The following is a 24632-nucleotide window of genomic DNA, read 5'->3' as shown; positions in this document are numbered from 1 at the left end:
GCCACTGCCCAAAGCAAGTGACAAAGCAATTGAAAAAATGTGTACACATCCGTTCGTAAAATAGGATAAGCAGTAGCGTAGCTAGAAATGACTGGGCCCCACAGCAAATTTTTTAATGGGGCCCCCCTCCCCCAGTAATTTTTTCGCAACCCCTTCCTTTCATGCCGCCCCCATTCCTGTGGCTAGTAAAGATCGCTCTCGCAGACCAGGCCCAGCCGCTGTTCCATCAGTTTTATACACTGTCTATACTGTCACTGTATATAATTTCATTGTGTAATACTGTTGAGGGGGCCCTGACCAAATCCTTTAGTCCTCCTCCTCCTGGATGGGCCCCTTCTGGGTCAGGGCCCCAAAGCAGCCGCTTCCCCTGCTTCCCCTATAGTTACACCCCTGAGGATAAGTCATCAGTATTAAAAGGGTTTTTCCCGCTGCCTTCTCCGTGCTCACCAAGCACAGTGCCGTACATCGTATTGCTTGGTATTGCAGCTCAGCCCCATTCACTTGAATTGGGCTGAGCTGCTCCTAAGCCATGTGACTGATAAGCGGGAAGTCACTGGCCTAGAAAAAGCAGAGAAAAGGCTGCAGCGCTACTGCGAGTGTTGCCTTCTCAAACTGTTGATCGGCGGGGGTCCCGGGTGATCCAGAGGACAGGTCATCAGTAAAAGAAAATTACTCTCAGAGGTAATGCAGTAAGGTGCTCCCATTTCTTTTACAGTTTGTCAGTTTTTTTAACATGAATTTGCTGAGGGATGGGTAGCCAGTGAAGGGAGTGGCAGAGAGGAGACATAGCAGTTGGGCAGTGGAGTTGAGGATGGATTGAAGGGGCATAACAGTGTTAGATGGATGGTCACCGAGGAGGATGTTGCAGTAGTTATCATTTACGTTATTGTAACTCTTTGTAAAACTAGTCCACCATATAGCTTCCAACATCAAGAAGTACAGAGTCTACAACGAAATGGAAAACTTATTCAAAGGAAAGGAGGGTGGAAAAACTTGATGATATCACCAACTGAATTTTGTGGACCTGAAATCTTATACTAAATTTATATGTAATAATCAAGATAATAATAATAATAATAATAATATGCACCTAAATGATTTAACACAGATTTGGCTTGTTTGCACTTAGATGTTTATTTTGCATTCCAGTTATTCTGATGATTGCTCGCTGCTTGCTTTCATATCCAGGGTTCTACATATATGTCTAGGTTCTTCACGTGTTAAGCAGTTGAAGGTCGTTTAGGTAGCATGCTTCTCATCCCTTCTGTTGGTAACCTTACAATTTAGCTTCGTGGATTTTGCTTGGAATTATGGTTGATGTTACTGGTTTGGGGTTTCAGATGTTGGTTTCTCCTGAAGGAATGTTCAAAAATGTTCCACTTTTGTGACCTGAAGGAAAGTTCATAAAAGCTTTAAACTACAAGACACTGCTGGACAACTATACTAATTATTGCTTCACAGAACAGCGCTAGGTACATTTGGTGCAAGTACTACAGTGAAAGTTACATTGCAAATTGTTCTTCTTGGGGGGTGGTCTTCTCAAAGAAGATGGCTAGTATATGGTAGAACTGAAAATCTGGTCTGCATTAAGGGGTGGTCTTCTTAAGGAAGTGGTCTTTTGGAGAGGTTTCAATATGTCAGTCATTGTTTAGGACATAGGGAATTGTACAGTCCTATGCAAAGTTACAGCGTGTTTCTGCCTGGTAAAATAGTTGAGCCAGTTATCCAGCACACAGCCATATAATGAAGTGTATAGGTGAATGGTGGGTCATTTATAAAGCCAATATCATTCCTACCTGGCGCTCTCGTTATGCTTTCCTGCCTCTCGGTTTCAGTGTATTAAACAGCTCACTTGAATTGTTTTTTCTTCTACGTTTTGTTGGTTTTTGTTGGCAGAAACACATCCATGGATTGGACAGTAAAATATTTTGGCCTTTTTGCCTTTACGGTGGCTCTCATGGTGGTAATTTTTGGTGTGGGTACTCTCTGAGTATTGCGTCCTTTTCTTTGAATTCCCAAAAATAGCACTGTGGATGAGGCACACTATTTGATCGGAGCTTGCCTTTTTCTTTGTATCCTTGCAATCACTGTTGTTTTTGGGTTCGTCCTTCTGCTTCTTCTGATGAGCAGTGCTTGTTTTCAAGCGTTTGTAGCAAGCAGTGTGGACAAGGCAGACGGTGGAAGATGTTGATGGGTTTGGAATGGCCATGGTGTCTTCTGTGGGCAAAGCAAATATGTAACTGAAAAATGTTCACACAGTGTTTCTACTTTACCTTCATCCAGATACTTGTGGGTGTTGTGAAGCGAACTGTGTCACACAGTTATCAGTTAAAAAATCTCGGAAAACCCCTTTAAGTGTATGAGAACTCCCTGTATAATGAGCCATGCAATATGTTCAAGGTGTGGCATTTCACCTCTGGATGCAAACATTAATGTTTCCAGCTTCAGGAGGCAGATGTAATGAGGAAAGCGAGGAATTGATACACAAGGGGGGGGAATTTATCATGAGGACAATATTTGACGTCAGTTTTGCTTGAGTCTGCGTTAGAGTACTTTGTGCCACATTCAGTGGCGTAACTACCCGGGAAGCAGGGGAAGCGGCTGCTTCGGGCCCGGCGCTCGACAGCGTGTCAGTCAAGTTTAATCTTTTTTATTTATATGCAAATTACCTTCCTAACGTGCCCAAGAGGTTGTCCCTCCGGCCGTTTGTGCCCAGCCGCGCCCATTATCGCCAAGCCCACCACTGCCCCGCTGTTAATTATTCACTGCTGTCCTCGTCTTTTTTTTTTTTCTAAGTGCGCCGTAGTCTCACGCATGCGCTGATGTTACTCACGTCCGGGCCCATGCGGTGTCCTGGCAGCAGCCTCAAGTAGTGTAATCACGCATGCGCCAGCTTTCTCCGCTTTCTGGAACATGTGCAATTACATTACTTGAGGCTGCTGCCAGGACACCGCGCGGGCCCGCACGTGAGTAATATCGGCGCATGCACGAGACTACAGCACACTTAGAAAAAAAAAAAGACGAAGACAGCAGTGAATAATTAATAGCGGGACGGCGCTGGGCTTGGCGATAATGGACGCAGCTGGGCACAAACGGCCGGAGGAACAGCCCTTTGGGTACGTTAGGAAGGTAATTTGCATATAAATAAAAAAGATTTTTATCAAAAATAAAAAGGACAGGTGGGGGTAAAAATAGTATATAAAAAATTGGGCGGGGGGCTGGGGGGGGCCCATACAAAAATTTGCTGTGGGGCCCAGGCACTTCTAGTTACGCCCCTGGCCACATTTATCAAATGTCACAGGTTGTTTGATAAATTTGGCTTGTCTTTAAACCAAACACTTCTGTCTAGAGAAGCTACTCCAGTTTTCCTACTCCACCCTCCCCATGGAGTGAGATTGCAACTTTTTTTTAAAGTTGCAATGATAAATCTTGAGTAAAACTCATTAACATAGCTAAAATTAAAAATGCAAACATTCACAAAATATTGCGCAAGTGAGTGTAAAAAGTCACAGATTTTTACGCAAGCGCTTAAATTTTGCATAGGCGAGTGTAAAAAAGTCATAAAACCCCTATTTTGCGACTTTTTGACTCCAGAATTCTGGAGTGAAGGTATGATAAATCAGGGCCAAGGAGTATTATGAACTTGAGTTATACAATGAATTAACTATTAATATAAAACTGTGACTTCTTATTTATATATCTTATTACCTTCATGATTCACTAGCAGAATCCAGTAATAGGATGTCCTGTAAACTCATCTGAAGAGAAACCAAAGAAAACTTACATGATGATGGATGTGTAGAGCACGAGCTAAACATGAATCATTCCTCTAGATGTTACAGGACTTACAACCCTGAATGTGACACTGGCCACCGGGGATTTTAGAACCCTGACTGACTGAGGTCATAATAACAGCATCATGACATCACAACTCTTTTTCCCCCTAATAGACTACATTGATAACTCAAAGTAAGATGACAGAATTTTTTTCTACTCTGTACCCATAGGGATACATAAGAGCTGTGAACACAAAACTTAAAGGCTATGGACACCATTACCCAAAATGTTTTTACTGTTCATTTGCTTCCTAAATGCAAAATTAATCTTTATTAAAAATGTCCTACCATGTTTCATCTGGAGAGTGTAAGGCTTCTTTCACATATGTGGTAGCTCTCCTACCAGAGCTCTCTGGATCCGGCATAGCTGGATGTTACTTCAATGCCCACCTGCCCCATTGACTGTAATGGGCTCTGGTGGACAGCAGATCGAAGAGTGGAGAGTGGGGAAAGAATCCAAAGAGGGCAGCTCACACAGGCTGTAGATAGGTAGGAAAGCGTATACAAAGTACAGTAGTTTACAGGGGGAAGGCAGTAGCACAGATCCAGCATGTATTACTGGGAGAAACACGACCTGCATGAGAAAAATCTGAAACTAAGAACGGTTAGAAAACTATAAGGAGTTTGAAAACGAATTGAGGTATGTAGGTTGCAGCCTGAAAGCTAATGCTACTTTTTTACTCAGGGTAAATAATAGCATACGTAAAAATCATTATTCCATTTTTCAATGTGGATTTGCCACAGATTTCACACTTTGAATTTTAAAAACATAAATTGACATGTTGTGGATTTAACGGCCATGCTGCATGTCAAGTTATAGGAGGACATTGCTGTGGAAACTGTCCACAGCATGATGATGAGATTTTTTTTAAATCTCATTCACTTCACTGCTACTCTAAATGCTGTGAAATTCCACATGCACTTCTGCAGTTTCTATGCTACCGGCAACTGTACCCTTACAAATAATTTGTCTAGGAAAGAGATATCTGACTGAAGTCTAAGGTAGAGGAAAGATGACATTGATCTTCTGGTGGGCTCAAGACTCTGATAGTGGGCCCCAAAGGTCCAGAAGAAAAAAAAATAATATTTTGAGCCAATCACTAGAGTCTATTTCTTTGAAATAAAACCCATTAGACTTTATTGATGATATGAGGGTTAGTCCCTGAGAATAATTTCTCTGGTGGGCAAGGAACCCAAGTCCAACAATGGTACATAGGGAATGAAGCAGTTCACTGTAATGTTCACCATGTAGGTATAGTTGTAGCTACATGCCATCAAGTGAGACTCGATGGTTTGCTTTAGCTATGAGACTTATAAATGAAGCAGTCTACTAAAAACAGCCGGTTTCACAATAAGCGTTAATGTTTCCACTGCACCCTGCAAGTGTTGGAACATATCAGCTCACCAGGATCCAATATTTATGAGAAGCATGTATATAGCATCTCTAGCTGTTGATGGACTGGACCTTCCTGTTCTTGATGACCCTTTAGCCTGCTAGCTCAAATATGAAGACATTTGTTGAGTCAGCTAGAATATTATTCATCTCAGATACGTAGGCAACTAGTAAATGGAGAGTAAAGTGAGAATCCAATAGAAAACATATATATGTATACAATCTGTGCTGTATTATGGCTGCAATAACCAGACCTCTTACTGTTCTAATGAACTGAATGACAGCTGATGCTGACTTTAACGTGTCAACTAAATGTGTTGTGCATGACCTCATTTTTAAATGTCAAGCAAGGACTACTATGCTGTATGCTTGTGAGACTGATCCAGATTTTAGATATCTACAGAGAAATTTGAGGAAGTTTGTATTATGAACTTTTCATCATATCAATAAAACATTGGTTGGGTCTTGAACTGGGAATCATCACAAATGTTGAAAATGAATGTGGTTTTGATTACGTAAAAACCGAAAGGATACACATCTGATTGTTAGGCAAGAATCTGAGCTAGGTCCTCAAACAAACATTTAGGATTATGGCATAGAAACAAGTCCTGGACCTGTCCATCTTAGACTAGAATGCTTAAAGGGGATGAGGCTTAGTATTCTTTTGATTTCTTTGATTTCTGCTGCAGCAAGCTGCTTCCCAATCACAGGAAATGTAACTTAAAGGGGTTGTCCAGGATTTTAATATTAATGAGCTATCCTCAGGATAGGCCTTTAGTATCAGATGAACACCCTGCAGCCCATCCTTCCATTATGTAGTGGATGAAACTGATAACTGCAGCACTGCTCCCATTCACTTTATATTGTTCTCATGTGGAGACAAAAATCTTCAATGAAATGTATAGAAGAGGTTTTATCTTTTAATGTACTGTGCAATGGATTAGAATTTTTTTATATATATTTTTTTATTATTTTGTGGTCATTAGGGAAATGCTGGACAATATTTTCATGCACATTATTATTTATGGAACAATAAAAAATACACAGTCATTTACAAAAAAAAAATTAGTTTATATTGGAGCAATATATAAACAGAAGTGCAGCGTCTCCTATGTACATAGTGGAAAAAATATAAATACTGAATGAAAAACCAATACCTATATACAATTTTATAAAGCAGACAGGAAGCGGCTTCAAGCAGTGTGAATACTGCAGATTTAAATAACTTAAATAGTTGTAGATTTGTACACACGAGGTAGAAAGTATGGGCCTTGTACTTTGTAATGTGAATTCAATAGGTTAAGGCCCAGTGCTCGTTATTGAGTCCTAACTACAGATATGCATGAAGAATTGTCAAGGTAAAAAAGGCAAATATTTAAATAGATTTTTACATATTATTTTACCATATATTAATGATAAGTAGAATTATTGGTTCTCCCATAGCGGGGCTGTGTTTGTGGTGGCATGTTTGTAGAGCACAGGATTCATTTTTCGCTGTAAATTCATTACCCTGATGTAGGGGGCCGACACAGATCTCATAGGTCCCCATAATAAAAGTTAGTTTGGACCCCCCTGCCCCACCCAGCTTCCCATTATATGAGTGTCAATCACTCCCAGACAATGCAGAATGAAAAGTGCAATGCCCCAGAGTTTTCTTTTTTTCAAATTAGGCATAAGATTTTAATTTAAATAAATTGTAGTAAAACGTCACACCTGGCTTCATCCACTTTATCTGACTTTTATGTCAGAAAAAGTGAAACAGGAGCTTCATAAATATGGTTCTCATTCTGAGCAGCATATTTCTCAGTGTATTCCCACCAGACAACTAGCCGAAATACATTGATAAATCGCTGCTTACAAAGATGGCTTTGTGCAGCCACCACTAGGTGGAGCTCAGTGTATAGGAATTTATGCAGTTACAACGGACTCAATTAGAAGCACTGAGCTCTCCCTACTGATGGGTGTTTGATAATGCAGTGTTTTTACATAAAAAAAAGAGAAGAAGGACTTTACCACCAGGTCCCCCGCCCCATATCAAGTAGCAGTTGCATGGTTTGCCTCCATTGAAGGTATGCCACTACCCGGATTTCCATCTTGTAAGTAAGCAGCTATTTTTCAGTACTCCCCTTTATAAACCACATTGGAAAGCCTGTGCAAAGTAGCCTATGCCTACTGTAATAGACTTACCACCATATATGACATGGTTGCCCATTTATTTGAACGGTACCATGTCCACACAACGCTAATAGCTGATTACCAAGGACTAGAAAAACTAGACTGTGGTGATCAGTTGATCACTGAGTGCCTTTGTTCTAAAAAGTGGTTGTCCAGATGGGATAACCCCTTGAAATACAGATGCCCATAAAGGCTTGAAGAGGTAAAAACTAAGAGCACCTGCTATACAGCTCCCTCAGCTGATGCAGGGAGTCCCTCAGAAGACACCTTCTACTTGACCAATTCTGTGAGTTTGAAAAAACAATATGGATTCCCCTGAACTGTTACTTATGGGGGGGTATATAATGGGCACACTTGGCATCCACCACTTCAACCCTTTATAGACATCTCACACATGATAGATCTGTCTCTTGCACGTTACTATTATATGATAATTTGCTACACAGTTCAATTTTCATCCACTACAATCTTCAGCATCAGTAGTTAGCCCACCAATAGGGAAAGGTACTGTAGGCAGATTTACTAACAATAACAGTTTTCTCAGAACATTGTCCATGCAGTGTGCTTCTACTACAATACATCAGTAATCTATTGGTGTATTCATCAGATAGTGGTTATTGATCCTGTGGGACATGCAAAAAGCTATAATATACCATGGCTTGATCTGTGACCCACCAACCATAGTATCAATGGAGTCAATGCAACAGAAAGTATTTGATGCCTAAACACCTTCCAACAAGGTCCATCCGTCCAAAAATTAGAGGAGGGCACATGTAATAGCAGTCTAGTCAGATGGAAGATAAGAGGCGAACCACCTCTTTCAAGTCTGTGGTCTCTCTTCTCTCCTCCACTTTAATGTCACTGTTTGCAGGTATAGGTGTCTTGTTGCTGTACACACTTCTGACACTCCACGTGGCAACACCAATGCACTTGGCAGTGGCAGGAAAAGGTGACCATACGACTCTGCGTGTTGTACCCTCTTCCACAGCACAGACTGTCACAGGTGGTCTCCCGAGAACACACTCTCCCGGCAGTACCAGGTGAAAAGCGACTGGCACGACAGAAACTGGGAGAATCCTCTAAGTAGACTAGATCAGTGGATCGTGGAGAACGGCCAAAGGAGTGTCCTAAAGACTCATGACCTCCCACTGCCTCATTAGTGGCTCCCAGAACTTTCACCGCGTTGTCGTACTTTGCTTTGAGCAAAGCTCCTGTTTCGTGGAAAGGGGAGAGTTGTTTCCAACAGGTGCGAACAGCACAGGAACCGGATACTCCATGGCATTTACATGTTGTCTTTAGCCCACTCTTTACAGCCTGAAGATGAGAAAAATATAAGACATTAACTGTCAAGGTTATAGAATTGTTGTTAGTGTATAAATATGTCTGACCTAGGGGTATCCATGTGTTCCAGTGTATGTTTGACATCATTCTGTAGTGCAGCTCTTTACAACTACTCTACCTAAATGTAGGGAAGGAATAACCGAGAAGTTGAAGGACTGATTACCAGAATACTAAGCAGCAGCAGTCAATGCCAAGCAGCAGCCGCGAAAGCAAGTTTTAGTGCATATAAAACGGTGATTCAAACATAATGAGGAATTATGCTTACTACAAGGCCTTAGGGGATGAAGAATTCTCCTTTGATGTTCTTTGAATCCTTATATCTAGTAATTGGCTAGAGGGACAAAATAGTAGCTGCTAAATCGAGAACATGCACATTTGTAATTGTTTGTGTGCTTGTTTGCTTTTTCAGATTATCTCAATATAAGTCTTCTTTACTGAGACTCAACCAAATTTTGCTTTCTTGTCTCTGATGCTTTTGATGTCCAGATGTGTATGGTGTAAGCATGAATGATGACAGGAGCTTTGTTCTACTAGTTTACAGTGGTTTACTGTGTATCCTGCCAAGTTTACATGTACTGTAGGTTAAATTGTATGCATCATCTAACATGGCCTCTTTAGGAGCTTCTCACCTTTATTCCAGCATTGGTGTTGTGCAGATCCACCTTGGCTCTCATGTCTCTTCCTCCTTTTCTTTGGCCCAAGAAGTTCTGAAGAAAGCGAGTGCTATGACGTAGATTATCTCCACAGACCCCCCACTGCCATGCTCTCTGGCTCTCTAGCCCTGGAGAATCATCACATGTGCAACGTTCCATTTTACCTCCACTGCAAGCCTTAGCTAGCGAATGAGTTAAAGCAGCAGAAGACACTGCATATAGTAAGGCTGTCTCTTTAAATCCTGGAAAAGAGTGCATATGATTATCTATGTGGCTAGTCATTATATGTGCAAGCTATGTTCCTGAAATTTCAATTGTCATGCTGAAGTCCTAGCACAAAAAGGAACATTAGAATAGACATTTCTATTATTTTATGCATTTTCATATGCATGTATATGAAACCAACTCTCCTATGTGGCCTAAACTCTGCCACTACCTCCAAACTGACATGGATTGCAACTTCTCCTGAAGTATCCACCACTCAACTGTATTGATAAGAACCGAGCCATGATTAAGAACTGCAAGGTTCAAAACGTGTAGGACAGATATGTGCTGTTGTGCTACATGGTATTGTTTTATCTCTTCAATAAAGCCTGTGGATTTTATCAAGACACTTGAGTGCTGGATCGCTTTATCTTGCATGTTCACCTGCTCCTCTCTGGGTTTTCCGTGCACCTAGCAGTCTGGATGAAGCTACATAGGCTAGCTGAACTTTTCTTTGGTTCTCCTGATGTATGGTTTGTCACAAGAATATATCAATTCCTTACCTCTTTTTAAGAGGCTCCCCCTGCCTTGTAGACTGCAGTTCCAGCGTTCACTGCGCAGTTGGTATTGGCATTCCACAATACCCAAACGAACTGCTTCCTTCAGTGCTTCTGCCAAACCTGGTTCTTTTCGACACAATCTCTTCTGCCTCCGTGTAAGGGGCAGCAGATCACACTGTTTGAGGTGGGGTCGATTGTGGTTGCTGCCAATTACAGATGAGGGTGAAGTGTAGTGTGAGAGTGACTCCTTGCTAGTTAGCCTGTGGAGAGTCCCAAAAACAAAAGGTTATGTTTTGATGGCTATAGTTTAGTATCACACATGGCCAGTATTCTCCATTGGTATACTTTTGAGTATAGCATCATTCACATAATCATGTTCTTCATCCGTGCACATTTTTTTGCGGATAGCACACTGACCTATTAAATTCTATGGGGCCATGCACACATTCATAATTTTTCAGAACTGTGTGGCTGTTCTGGAAATTATACAACATGTCCTATTCTTGTCTGTACTGGAAACAAGTCCATTCTATTGATGGGAGTGAGAAAAATGTGGAATGCACACAGAAAGTATCTGTATTTAGTGTATCTTTTGTTTGCAGACCTAAATATGGACGTGTGCATAAAGCCTATATCATATCTGCAGAAATGATGACCCTTATAGATTTTCTGATTACCTGAAGACCATCATTTTTGGAGAGAGATCTTCCCATATATGATCAGATCTAGAAAAGCCAATAAGTTGATATCTAGACATTTTTGTATATAGGGTAGATGAAGCAGATCACTGTAGGCTCCATGCTGGGTTGTGGTTGACTTCTAAATACGGATGTATGCATGAAACGTATATCGTATCTGCAGAAATGATGACCCTCATAGATTTTCTGATTACTTGAATCTATAAGTATGATATAAGGTTAACAGAATCTTCTATATACTCATATAAAAGGGAGGAGTAGACACCACTGTAGATCCAGTGGAATCTGGTCTTTTGCCCAGGTCCAAGGACAAGAAGACCATCATTTTTGGGAGATATCTTCCCATATATGATCAGATCTAGAAAAGCCAATAAATTGATATGATATGATAGGGTAGATGAAGCATATCACTGTAGGATCTATGCTGGGTTGTGATTGACTTCTAGCTCCATCTTAGTTAATAATGAGCCTCTTGATCTTGGATTGTCACTTCAATACCAGCTAGCACTTTGGACAGTTTGGGTTGGCTGTTTTATCATACTATGGCCTCTTTCACTTGAGCGTATTTTCAATCAGTATATGGCCCGGATTTTATGCACCGGAGTCCGCTGGTAATGTTAATCAATAGAGCTCTTCACATGGCCATATAATTCCCATCAGTATTTGAAATTCACAGCACATTACAGTCTATGGGAGTGCATCAAAAGTGCAGGGAGTAAAGAATATTGTAAATCCTGATGAAATCCTGGTGAAATTCTAGTGACAATATCCAAGCATAATCCAGAGCCAGAATACTGATGGATTTCAATACGCTTGTGTTAAAGAGGCCTATGTAGAGGTGGCTTCAAACACATTATGCATAATGAGCAGACAATCCATTAGTATTTTATGCTTTTCTGAACTTTTGTGGCTGTGAAGTGGCTGGATTATATCATTTACTATGGTAGCATTTTCTTGTTTCATTTTCTACTCCACCTGCTTGAAAATACTGATTGTTTGCTGCATACCTACTCCGTCTTCATGTATTATCTCCTGTTATCATTTTAAAATGCAGTCAAATTCTTTTAATCCAGCAACTGGCAATCAAGAATTTGTTTCTTTTGCTGCTAAATATAAAATATATGTGATTGTATGAGATTAAGGCGCCTGCACCTTCAGAAACAGTGCCCAAAGAGGTGATTTCTTAAAAGGAACCCAAAAATGTGTGCTTTTTTTAATCTATGCATGATTATAATAATCCACCAAAATGTATTCGACATAAAGCTCTAGTCAATTCACATGTGGTATTATACTATAGCAATATTTTTACTTTTTTCAAACAAAAATCTAAGTCTTAGGCCTCATGCACACGACCGTTGTGTGCATCCGTGTCCGTTGTTCCGTTTTCCATGATTTTCTGCGGACCCATTGACTTTCAATGGGTCAGTTGAAAACTCGGAAAATGCACCGTTTGTTATCCGCGTCCGTGATCCGTGTTTCCAGTCCGTCAAAAAAATATGACCTGTCCTATTTTTTTGACGGACAACGGTTCGCGGACCCATTCAAGTCAATAGGTCCGTGAAAAAACACTGAGGCACACAAGATTGTCATCCGCGTCCGTGATCCGTGTCCGTTTTTTTCCTATCATTTTCAAGGCAAACTTGACTTAGATTTTTTTTTCACTTTTCATGTCTGGTGATCCTCCAAAAATCAAGGAAGACACACGAAAAAAAAAACAGACAAGGATCACGGAACAACGGAACACCGTTTTGCGGACCGTGAAAAAATACTGTTGTGTGCATGAGGCCTTAGCAAAACTCTGCTGCTGCTCTACTGTATGTTGTTGCATTATTGTGATGTTCAAGTTGCAATACATCTCTAATTCTCTATATTCTAGATATTTTTATTTATAACATTAATAATTTGGTAACCATAAACCCTGTTTAGATTTACATACACTATCTTTTTTATATTCAAAGTATATATATATATATATATATATATATATATATATACATATACACACATTTATCAATTTAGTCCCTATTTACAGTTATTTCTGTTGTTCTGCTCAGTTCTAGGAGTCATCTCTTTAAGGGTACTTTCACACTTGCATTGTTTGATTCCGGCAGGCAGTTCCGTTGCCTGAACTGCCTGACATGCAAACGCATGTCATTTTTTCTGACTGATCAGGCATTTTTCAGACTTATCAGGATCTTGATCAGTCAGAAAAATGCCCGATCAGTCAGAAAAATGCATTGCAATACTGGATCTGTTTTTCCGATGTCATCCGGCAAAACGGATCCGGTATTTATTTTTTTCACATTTTTAAAGGAATACCGGATCCGTCAATGCGGCGATTTGAATGCACTAATACATTACTATGGGAAAAAATGCATTCAGGCAAGTGTTACGTTTTTTTGTCCAGAGATAAAACCGTATTATCTCCGTCCTGAAAAGTCAAAAAGATTGAACTGAAGACATCCTGATGCATCCTGAACGGATTGCTCTCCATTCAGAATGCATTAGGATAAAACTGATCAGTTCTTTTCCGGTATAGAGCCCCTAGGATGGAACTCAGCGCCGGAAAAGAAAAACGCAAGTGTGAAAGTACTCTTAGCAGAGAAAAAAGGCCCCCAACAAAGCCTCTGACTCAGATGTGAATAAGCCCTTTTTTTCCTTTTTATTTTATGTATGATTTTTCATTCAAAACTTTCCTGGAAACATAGTATTCAGGCTTTTTTTTATGATATTAGATATTTATCTACCCTGGCAGTAGAAAAGCAAACAATTTATATTCTAAACAAAATAGACCTTTGACATTATAAAGGTATATTCATACACAGCAGTAACAATTCCATACATGTGAATAGGGTTTGTCATTCAGATGTGTGGAACAGATTTTCCTTCACAGAAATTTCATCAAATTTATCACAAAAGTCTCAAAAATAACATGGCAATGAACTTCACTACCCATCATCTATTTCAGAGATTTTTTTTTAGACATGAAAAGTCTTTTGTAACTTACATTTATAAACTAATTAACCCCTTTTTAATTTCTTATATTTCGTTATGTACTTTTTTTTTAAATCTTAATCTCTAAAGCTCCCCATTATTCCCTTACTATGACCGGAAAGATCGAGAGGAGAACTTACTTCCACCACATCTAGTAACTGAACCCTCATAGAGTTTTTATGTTACAGCTATTAAAAGTTCAGTAAATGTTTTTATTATTATTTCACATTCACAAACACACACATGGTGTACAGCTGGAGGACGACCGTATCTGCCCGCTTTCCCATCACCTGCTATTACCCATATTATGTGATCTTATGAATGTAAATATTTTTTGGGAAAAATAAAAAATCTTCAATTCAAGGTCTCCAAGCTCTGTGTGAATCATCGAAAAGAGAGAGAGAGAGAGATGTTCTACACAGGGAGGAAAAAAAACGACTCTGAGAAAACAGGAAAGGGAAATCTCTGGGATAGAAGTGTGAGAAAAGAAAATGAAAAATATGCATTTATCGGGTTGCCTTAACCCTTAAATTGAAAAAAAAAAATATATATACACACATGCAAAATGTATTTACAATATTTTTATATGGCTTGGAATAATGTTTGCTTTAATAATCTAAATGTGTACATTTCATTAAAAAAAATAAGTAAAACAAAAAGTATGTTAATTTCCTTTTAGTAAATAACAACCTATGAAGCCAAGTGTAATACAAACTGATCAGGTATGCAAAGGTATTATGATTATTAATACATTCATAGATAGGAATATATACTCATCTGTGTGTATATATATATATATATATATATATATACACACACACACTATATATATATATATATATAAAAAAGATATATGTTTGTGTGTATATATATATATATATATATATATATATATATATAGAGAGAGAGAGAGAGAGAGAAAGAGGGAGAGGAAGAGAGTACATACCTATTAATTATTATATAATTATATATGAAGATTATAATTTTAGAGAAAATTATATATATACACACACAGATTTATAGGATATACTGAATACTTTTTTCTTCAATAAAACTATTTTCATGTGTAAAGCTGATGGAGATGAAAGCTTTGCAGATAATCTCTGCCCTGTGAAAAATTTGTAATAATGTAATAATCTCCAGTCTGATCACGGTAATAACATGGATGAATTATGGCAGATAGGATACATAGGGGACAGTAATGATCACCAGTGAGTTCCAGAAATTGCAGCCAGGGCAGTGCATAATAACTAGGCAGGAAATTATAGGACTTGTAGTCCCCACAGAGGTTTTCAAAATACTAATATTATTAGCCTTTGATGTATGTAAAACGCCTATACTTGGCATACTGCTACATTTAATTCTTCTGCAGCACTGGTCTTTAACCTGTGGCTCACCAGCTATTGCAAAACTACAACTTCCAGCATGCTGGGACAGACCACTGCTCCAGAGATATGCAAACTATTCAGACCTGTATAACCAGAATGGAGATGCTTGGACTTGTAGTTCCCCACCAGAGGTTTAGGAAATTATTACATGGGAAACCTGAGAGCTGTACCTTTCCCACAGGTATACATAATAACTGCAAAGGGAATACTAGCATGTGTAGTTTCCTCAGAAGTGTATGTAATACTCACACAGGGAATACTGGGACTGGTAGTTACCCCCAGATGTTTGCAGGCTATCAATGTAAGAAACTGAAGAGATCTGCATTATATCTATGCACTTACATATAGTACTCCTCTCTAAAGAAAGTCACCTCCAGCCAAACGTACACGCAGTCTGTTACAGGTAATACAGGAGAACAAAACTACATCTTCTGTGTGCAGCTTCAGAGTATTGGATGGCGACAGAACAAGGTAATAAGTGGTTTCTCACCCAAAATAGGAGTCCACAGGCTGTCCTAGAAGGGTGAGCAGAGGCAGGGCGGCCAGGAACAGGTGGAGGCCGGCTGGCATGGTGCACACTGGGCTCTGCTCCTCATCTCTCTCCTCCTGCTGCTCTGATCACTGGCCGCTGCTCACTCCTGACCAGTTTAAAGGGACAGGGCACACCTTGTTGCTGATTGGCTGACATCCGACACACCCTTACTCTGGTTGGATAAACATTCAAGGTGTGTAGAGAGGAGGTGGGATTTGTAGTGCACATCAGGCTGTGGGTGACAGGAATTGTCTTGTAGTGTCACAATGAATGAAGCTTCACCCTGTACTCTATCCTTCTAATATCTATCTACCATCTATGTATCCATCTATCTAATATCTATCTACCATCTATGTATCCATCTATCTAATATCTATCTACCATCTATGTATCCATCTATCTAATATCTATGTATCCATCTATCTAATATCTATCTACCATCTGTGTATCCATCTATCTAATATCTATCTATCTATCAAGTATCTATTATTTATCTATCTGTCTAATATCTATCTATCTGTCTATTATATATCTGTATATTATTTATCTATCTAATATCTATCCATCCATCTGTCTAATAGTTATCTATCTATCTATCTATCTATCTATCTATCTAGTATCTATATATCTAATATCTATCTAGTATCTATATATCTAATATCTATCTAGTATCTATCTATTCATCCGTCTATCTGTCTAATATTTATCTATCTATCCCTCTAATATCTATATATTGATCTATCTACCTAATATCTATCTATCTGTCTAATATCTATCTATCCATCTGTCTAATATTTATCTATCTATGCGTCTCTCTAATTTTTATCCATCATCTATCTAATATTTATCTATCTAGTATCCACTTATCTATATATCTAATCTATGTATCTATTTTCTCATAACTATTCTAATTTATAACAATTTTATCTAATATCTATCTAATATCTATTCTATCTACTATGTTATCTATTATGTTATCCTATCTATTTATCTATCTATCTAATATTATCTATTATATATATCAACTATGCTGTCTAATCTATGTATTTATATAATAAATATGTTGTCTAATCTGTCTATATACAACCGGTCACAAAACCGAAAATCCCTGTAGGGCTACTACTTTTTAGAAATAAAAGGTATAAACTTTATTGGATCAATTTAAAACATGGTCTTTTATAAACCATAACCCCACACACATTTAAAACTATCAGGTGGTCGTGCTGATTATTAGCTTGCTTTGAATTATAATAAACCCTCCACAGTGTGGTGAGGAGAGGGTGGAAGGAGGGTGAACAGTTTTCACCTTATATATGCAGTTCCAATGCACAGAGTGGGGATATATCCCTAAATGAGAGACATAATTTGATTTGGGCCCAAATCATAAATTATATATTGCTATCTCCATAGTCCGAACTCATATGTGCATTTTTTCTTCACTGCCCCTGAACTAACAGGAGGTTGCAACATTCACACACATCCTAATGTAATTGTACTCATTGCATGTTACACCTTGTAATGTTTAGCATACACCTAGATCTAAGCACTGAGCATCTGTCTATCATGCTATCTAAATCTATCTATGTCTCTGCTTCTCAACCTGCATGTACGTCAGAGTTCATAGGGTTAGAGGGTACATGGGACATCAAGCAATGTTTTATTTCTGGTTGCTAGAGTCTCTCCAAATTCAACCATACTGCCCCGCCATTCACTCTCCTAGGAACAGGCACTCGGCTTATCAGAGGACAGCACAGGTGGCACATCGTAGACAGTAGCATGGAACCAGAGTGAGGTATTTGAGTTTATTTTTCCTTGGCACCTTATGCCACTCCAAAGGGGTCTTTATTATTACAAGGGGGCATTATGGGGACATTAGTACTACTCAGTGGTACACTAGCAATGAGGTGAGGTGAGGGGCATCAGAAAGGCCTTGGGCAATGAGTGCTTTCATTGTGGAAGTGTTCATCTCTGCATATTCAACTGTATCGCTGTTCTCAGGACAGTGATATAGTTCAATGCTGCGACGGGCAAGGGAGCAATGTCTCCCTGCCTTAGTGTTCATTCTAATAGGATTTAGTTCTAGTGCCTGCAGTCTATTAGAGGCTGTGTTGTCATCATCATCATCTTCTCGCTGCCTGAGCCGTGCTGCATACAGCGCAGGGAACAGACTAGAAGAGGTCTGTGTCCTGCACCACATTGCTGACAGCAGAATAGAGGTAAGTATTTTAGTTTTTTTTATTTGGCAGCATGCTGTTGGGCCACAATGAAGGGGGGTCATTATTTTTTTAACTGGGGGAAACCATATGGGGACATTAGGGGTGCTAAAAAGGGGCATTTTTGTACTGGAACACATTATTAGGGGGCCTCTATGGGGACATCGTTCGACTAGGGGAACTAAAAGGGGGTAATTTTTCTGCACTGGCACATGTTATAAGGGAGCATGTTTTATACTGGCACATATAAGAAGTATTTTTTGTACTCGCACACATTATAAGGGAGCATTTTGGTACTGTCACACATTGTAAGGGGGTATTTTTTGTACAAGCACACATTATTGGGGGAATTATTACTACTAGGGGACTGGACATTATTACTATTGGGGCACTGTTACCACATAGTGCACTCTGGCATTTACTATTTGAGGACTGTTACAGTAGGGAGCGCCCTGGCACAGTATCAGCTTAGCACTGATATTTTTGGAGTACAGCACTATAAGTGTCAGGTGCAGTATTTGTTGGGCACTGTTATTTTTTTTAGGGAGCTATGTGCCAATATTTATTGATGGGGCACTATCTCTGTGGTACTAGTATTTTTAGGGAGACTTTTTCGGCAGTAAAGTATTGAGGAGCACAGTTGGCATAGTATTAGGGGTTGCAGGATGGAGTGTTCAGAGGGTGGGGAGGAGGATGGAAAAGTAGGAAACTAAGATGTCTGTGTGCCAAACTCTGCAGAGACAAGAGAACACTGAAAGAAATCCTCATGGTGGTCTGGTCTGAATGGAGAAGATAAGAAAAGGGAACATCTACATCAGAGGAGACGTCACTGGATGTAAGATATATGTTGTGCTATATTAACCTATATGTTTTAGAGCGCTATATGTAATGTTTTCTAAGTATGCCTTTAACAGTAGGGTTGGAGGGAAGGGATTAGGTTGAGAATGCATGGGGAGGGGCGTCATTTAAGTTCTTGACTCAGGCAGCAGAAAGGCTAGATGCACCCCTGGTACTACTTGTGGTACTTTAAGGACACTTCTTCCTTACGGGGCACTTTATGGGGGCATTTTTTACTGCTGGGTGGGGCAAATAGTGGGCATTATTACTTCTGAGGCATACTATGGGGGCTTTATTATAAACAGGGGCACTTTAGGGGGCATTAGTGCTATTGGGGGCACTATAAAGGGGCATATTTACTACTGAAGCACACTATAGGGGTTTTAATATTACAATGAGAGGCTTTATTACTACTGGTAGCCACAGTAGTACGCTTTATTATTACCGGTAGCACTATAGGGGGCAATGGTATTACTGGGGGCACTATAGGTGGGAATTATTACTTTTGGGGTCACTATGGTGCATTATGGTGGACTTTACTACTACAGGGGGGCAATATACAGTTAAGAACAGAAGTATTTGAACACCCTGCAATTTTGCAAGGTTTCCCACTTAGAAATCATGGAGGTGTCTGAAATTCACAATGTAGCTGCATTCCCACTCTGAGAGACAGAATTTAAAAAATAAATTCAGGAAATCACATTGTATGATTTTTAAAGAATTTATTTGCCTTGCACTGCTGAACATAAGTATTTGAACACCTGAGAAAATCAGTGTTAATATTTGGTACAGAAGCCTTTGTTTGCAATTACAGGGGTCAAACGTTACCTGTAGTTCTTGACCAGGTTTGCACACACTACAACAGGGATTTTGGCCCACTCCTCCACACAGATCTCCTCTAGATCTGTCAGGGTTCGGGGCTGTCACTGAGCAACACAGAGTTTCATCTCCCTTCAAAGATGTTCTATTCGATTTAGGTCTGGAGACTGGCTAGGCCACTCCTGACACTTGATATGCTTCTTACGGAGCCACTCCTTGGTTATCCTGGCTGTGTGCTTTGGGTCGTTGTCATGTTGAAAGACCCAGCCACGACCCATCTTCAATGCTCTGACGGAAGGAAGGAGGTTGTTGCTCAAAATCTCACAATAAATGGCCCCATTCATCCTCTCTTAATACAGTGCAGTCGTCCTGTCCCCTTCGCAGAAAAGCACACCCATGCTTCACAATAGGGATGGTGTTCCTGGGATGTAACTCATCCTTTTTTTTCCTCCAAACACGATGAGTGAAGTTTAGACCAAAAAACTCTACTTTGGCCTCATCTGAGCACATAACTTTCTCCTGTGCTTCCTCTGGATCATCCAGATGTTCATTGGCAAACTTCAGACGGGCCTGGACATGTGATGACTTGAGTAGGGGAGCCTTCCTTGCAATGCATGATTTGAAACCATGACGGCGTAGTGTTCTACCGACAGTGACCTTTGAAACTGTGATCCCACCTCTCTTCATGTCATTGACCAGCTCCTGCCTTGTAGTTCTGGGCTGATTCACCACCTCTCTTATCATCAGTGATACTCCAGGAGGTGAGATCTTGCATAGAGCCCTAGTCCGAGAGAGACTGACAGTCGTCTCTGGTGTCTTTTGACAGCTCTTTGGTCTTGCCCATGGTAGTAGTTGGTGTCTGACTGACTGTGGGGTGGACAGGTGTTTTTAAAGAGCTCAGACAGGTGCTACTAAGTGAGATTAATGAGTGCAGTAGAGGTGGATTTTTTTTAAAGGCACAGTAACAGGTCTTTGAGAGCCAGAATTCTTGCTGTTTCTCAGGTGTTCAAATACTTATGTTCAGCAGTGCAAGACAAAAATTCTTTAACCTGTTGGGGACACAGGACGTACCGGTATGTCATGATGTCCCGGTACTTAAGGACACATGACGTACTGGGTGCCTGCTGAAATCAATCAGCAGGCACCCTGGGACAATGCGCGGGAGGGTCCTGTGACTCCCCCGTATCGGCGATCTGCACCATAAATTTAGGAAAAGTAGACATATTAGGTATCGCCGCATCCGTAAGAATCTGCTCTATAAAAATACCCCATGACCTAACCCATCAGATGAACACAGTCAAAAAATGTAATAAAAACGGTGCAAAAAAGTATTTTTTTGTCACCTTACATCACAAATAGTGTAATAGCAAGCGATCAAAAAGTCATATGCCCCCCAAAATAGTGCCAATAAAACCATCCTCTCATCCTGCAAAAAATGAGCCCCTACCTAAGATAATCGGCAAAAAAAAAAACTGACTCTTACACTAGGGAGATACTAAAATGTTTTAGGTATCGCCGCTTCCGTAAGAATCTGCTCTATAAAAATACCCCATTACCTAACCCCTCAGATGAACACGGTCAAAAAAATAAAATAAAAACGGTGCCAAAATGGCAATTTTTTGGGCAAATTTTCCTTTTTAATCCGTTATTTCCAGTAACAAAGCAAGGGTTAACAGCCAAACAAAACTTAATATTTATTACCCTGATTCTGCAGTTTACAGAAACACCCCATATGTGGTCGTAAACTGCTGTATGACCAAACGGCAGGGCGCAGAAGGAAAGGAATGCCGTATGGTTTCTGGAAGGCAGATTTTGATGGCCTTTTTTTTTGGCACCATGTCTCATTTGAAGAACCCCTGATGCACCCCTAGAGTAGAAACTCCATAAAAGTGACCCCATCTAAGAAACTACACCCCTCAAGGTATTTTAAAACTGATTTTACAAACTTTATTAACCCTTTAGGTGTTCCTCAACAGTTTATGACAAATGGAGATGAAATTTCAGAATTTCTATGTTTGGTAACCTTGCCTCACAAAAATTTTATATAGAGCAACCAAAAATTATATGTACCCTAAAAATAGTCCCAAGAAAACTGCAACCTTATCCCGTAGTTTCCAAAATGGGGTCACTTTTATGGAGTTTCTACTCTAGGGGTGCATCAGGGGGCTTCAAATGGGACATGGTGTAAATAAACCAGTCCAGCAAAATCTGCCTTCCAAAAACAACACGGCGCTTCTTTCCATCTACGCCCTACCGTGTGCCCGTACAGTAGTTTACGGTCACATATGGGGTGTTTCTGCAAACTACAGAATCAGGGCAATAAATATTGAGTTTTGTTTGGCTGTTATCCCTTGCTTTGTTACTGGAAAAAAATTATTAAAATTGACGTCATCGGCGCAGGCGCATTGAGGATGGAGCCAGATATTGAATGAAAACAGGCAGGGCCAGCAGAGAACGATTCCGTTCCCTGGCCCTGTCAATCACAATGCGGAGGGGGCGTCATTAGGTTCGGAGGATGCGGCTGCTACCAGCAAGTAGCCGCCCTACTTGCTGGTAGCAAGGTAATTTACATATTATAAAAATAGCGTTTTATCAAATTCTACTGAACGAAAATTATTATTTTACTTATGTATGCAGAGATCGCAGGTTAGGGATTATTATTAAACAAAAAAAAAAAAAAACGGTTTAGTGGGCTGACAGAAGCCCTTTAACTCTTGTGGAACACCTAAAGGGTTAACGACGTTTATAAAATCAGTTTTCAATACCTTGAGGGGTGTAGTTTCCATTTTTGGGTGGTTTCTATTATGTAAGCCTCACAAAGTGACTTCAGACCTGAACTGGTCCTTAAAAAGTGGGTTTTTGAAAATTTCTGAAAAATTTGCTTCTAAACTTCTAAGCATTGTAACATCCCCAAAAAATAAAATGTCATTCCGAAAATGATCCTAACATGAAGTAGACATATGGGGAATGTAAAGTAATAACTATTTTTGGAGGTATTACTATGTAATATAGAAGCAGAGAAATTGAAACTTGGAAATTTGCAAATTTTTCCAAATTTTGGGTAAATTTGGTATTTTTTTATAAATAAAAATGATTTTTTTTTACTCCATTTTACTAGTGTCATGAAGTACAATATGTGACGAAAAAACACTCTCAGAATGGCCTGGATAAGTAAAAGCGTTTTAAAGTTATTCACACATAAAGTGACACTGGTCAGATTTGCAAAAAATGGCCTGGTCCTTAACCCCTTAGGGACCCATGACGTACCGGTACGGCATGGTTCCTGAGTCCTTAAGGACCCATGACGTACCGGTACGTCATGTATAGTTCCGATCACCGGCGGGCGGTGATCGGAACCTGGTGCCTGCTCAAATCATTGAGCAGGCACCTCGGCTAAATGCGCAGGGGGGTCCCGTGACCCCCTATGTCGGCGATCGCTGCAAACCGCAGGTCAATTCAGACCTGCGGTTTGCGGCTTTTACCTGGTGCGGCGGCGGTGGTGCCATCGGGTCCTCATGGGGATGTGGGGGGGACCCGATGGCATGGAAGGCAGCGCGATGCCTTCCTGAGGCATCGCGCTGCCTTCCGGTGAAGAGCCTGTGAGATCCAGCCCCCTGGATCTCACAGGCCGGAAGCTGTATGAGTAATACACACAGTATTACTCATACAGCCAATGCATTCCAATACAGAAGTATATGGAAACACAAAAACATGATTTTTTTTTGCTTTAAAAAAGTAATCATTGTGTAAAACTTACATAAATAAAAAAAGTATACATATTAGGTATCGCCGCATCCGTGACAACCTGGTCTATAAAATATCACATGATCTAACCTGTCAGATGAATGTTGTAAATAACAAAAAATAAAAACGGTGCCAAAACAGCTATTTCTTGTTATCTTGCCTTTACAAAAGGTGTAATATAGAGCAACCAAAAATCATATGTACCCTAAACTAGTACCAACAATACTGCCACCCTATCCCGTAGTTTCTAAAATGGGGCCACTTTTTTGGAGTTTCTACTCTAGGGGTGCATCAGGGGGGCTTCAAATGGACATGGTGTCAAAAAAAACAGTCCAGCAAAATCTGCCTTCCAAAAACCGTATGGCATTCCTTTCCTTCTGTGCCCTGCCGTGTGCCCGTACAGCTGTTTACGACCACATATGGGGTGTTTCTGTAAACTACAGAATCAGGGCAATAAATATTGAGTTTTGTTTGGCTGTTAACCCTTGCTTTGTTACTGGAAAAAATTTATTAAAATGGAAAACTTTCCAAAATGTTTTAATTCTTAGATTTCATCTCCATTTGCCAATAACTCTTGGGGAACACCTAAAGGGTTAACAAAGTTTGTAAAATCAGTTTTGAATACATTGAGGGGTATAGTTTCTTAGATGGGGTCAATTTTATGGAGTTTTTACTCTAGGGGTGCATCAGGGGGGCTTCAAATGGGACATGGTGTAAATAAACCAGTCCAGCAAAATCTGCCTTCCAAAAACCACACGGCGCTCCTTTCCCTCTACGCCCTACCGTGTGCCCGTACAGTAGTTTAAGACCACATATGGGGTGTTTCTGTAAACTACAGAATTAGGGCCATAAATATTGAGTTTTGTTTGGCTGTTAACCCTTGCTTTGTTACTGGGAAAAATGGATTAAAATGAAAAATTTTCCCAAAAATTTAAATTCTGAAATTTCATCTCCATTTGCCAATAACTCTTGTGGAACACCTAAAGGGTTAACGACGTTTGTAAAATCTGTTTTGAATACTTTGAGGGGTGTAGTTTCTTAGATGGGGTCATTTTTATGGAGTTTCTACTCTAGGGGTGCATCAGGGGGGCTTCAAATGGGACATGGTGTAAAAAAAAACAGTCCAGCAAAATCTGCCTTCCAAAAACCGCATGGCATTCCTTTCCTTCTGCGCCCTGCCGTGTGCCCGTACAGTAGTTTACGACCACATATGGGGTGTTTCTGTAAACTACAGAATCAGGGCCA

General features: G+C 40.0%; 1 protein-coding gene across 1 annotated transcript; it reads right to left on the bottom strand.

The window, feature by feature from the left end:
* Positions 1–7227: 7227 nt before the first annotated feature.
* On the bottom strand, positions 7228–15843 carry WNT9B (Wnt family member 9B). Its single transcript, XM_040436427.1, has 4 exons — positions 15733–15843; positions 10166–10422; positions 9375–9640; positions 7228–8718 (listed from the first exon to the last, which is right to left on the bottom strand). The coding sequence occupies exons 1-4, from the start codon at positions 15810–15812 to the stop codon at positions 8263–8265; spliced, it is 1059 nt and encodes a 352-aa protein (XP_040292361.1). The 5' UTR covers positions 15813–15843; the 3' UTR covers positions 7228–8262.
* Positions 15844–24632: the final 8789 nt, after the last annotated feature.

This window comes from Bufo bufo, chromosome 6, assembly GCF_905171765.1.
Source record: "Bufo bufo chromosome 6, aBufBuf1.1, whole genome shotgun sequence".
NCBI lineage: Eukaryota > Metazoa > Chordata > Amphibia > Anura > Bufonidae > Bufo > Bufo bufo.
The sequence above is the reverse complement of the archived record's forward strand: the minus strand, read 5'-3'. Positions and strand labels throughout refer to the sequence as shown.

Coding starts and splice junctions, on each gene's coding strand:
- WNT9B (XM_040436427.1), bottom strand. CDS start 15,812: ATGCCAGCCGGCCTCCACCTGTTCCTGGCCGCCCTGCCTCTGCTCACC. Junction 10,423..15,732: donor CCTGTGGACTCCTATTTTGG/GTGAGAAACCAC, acceptor GACTCTCCACAG/GCTAACTAGCAAGGAGTCAC. Junction 8,719..9,374: donor ACACCAATGCTGGAATAAAG/GTGAGAAGCTCC, acceptor TCTCATCTTCAG/GCTGTAAAGAGTGGGCTAAA.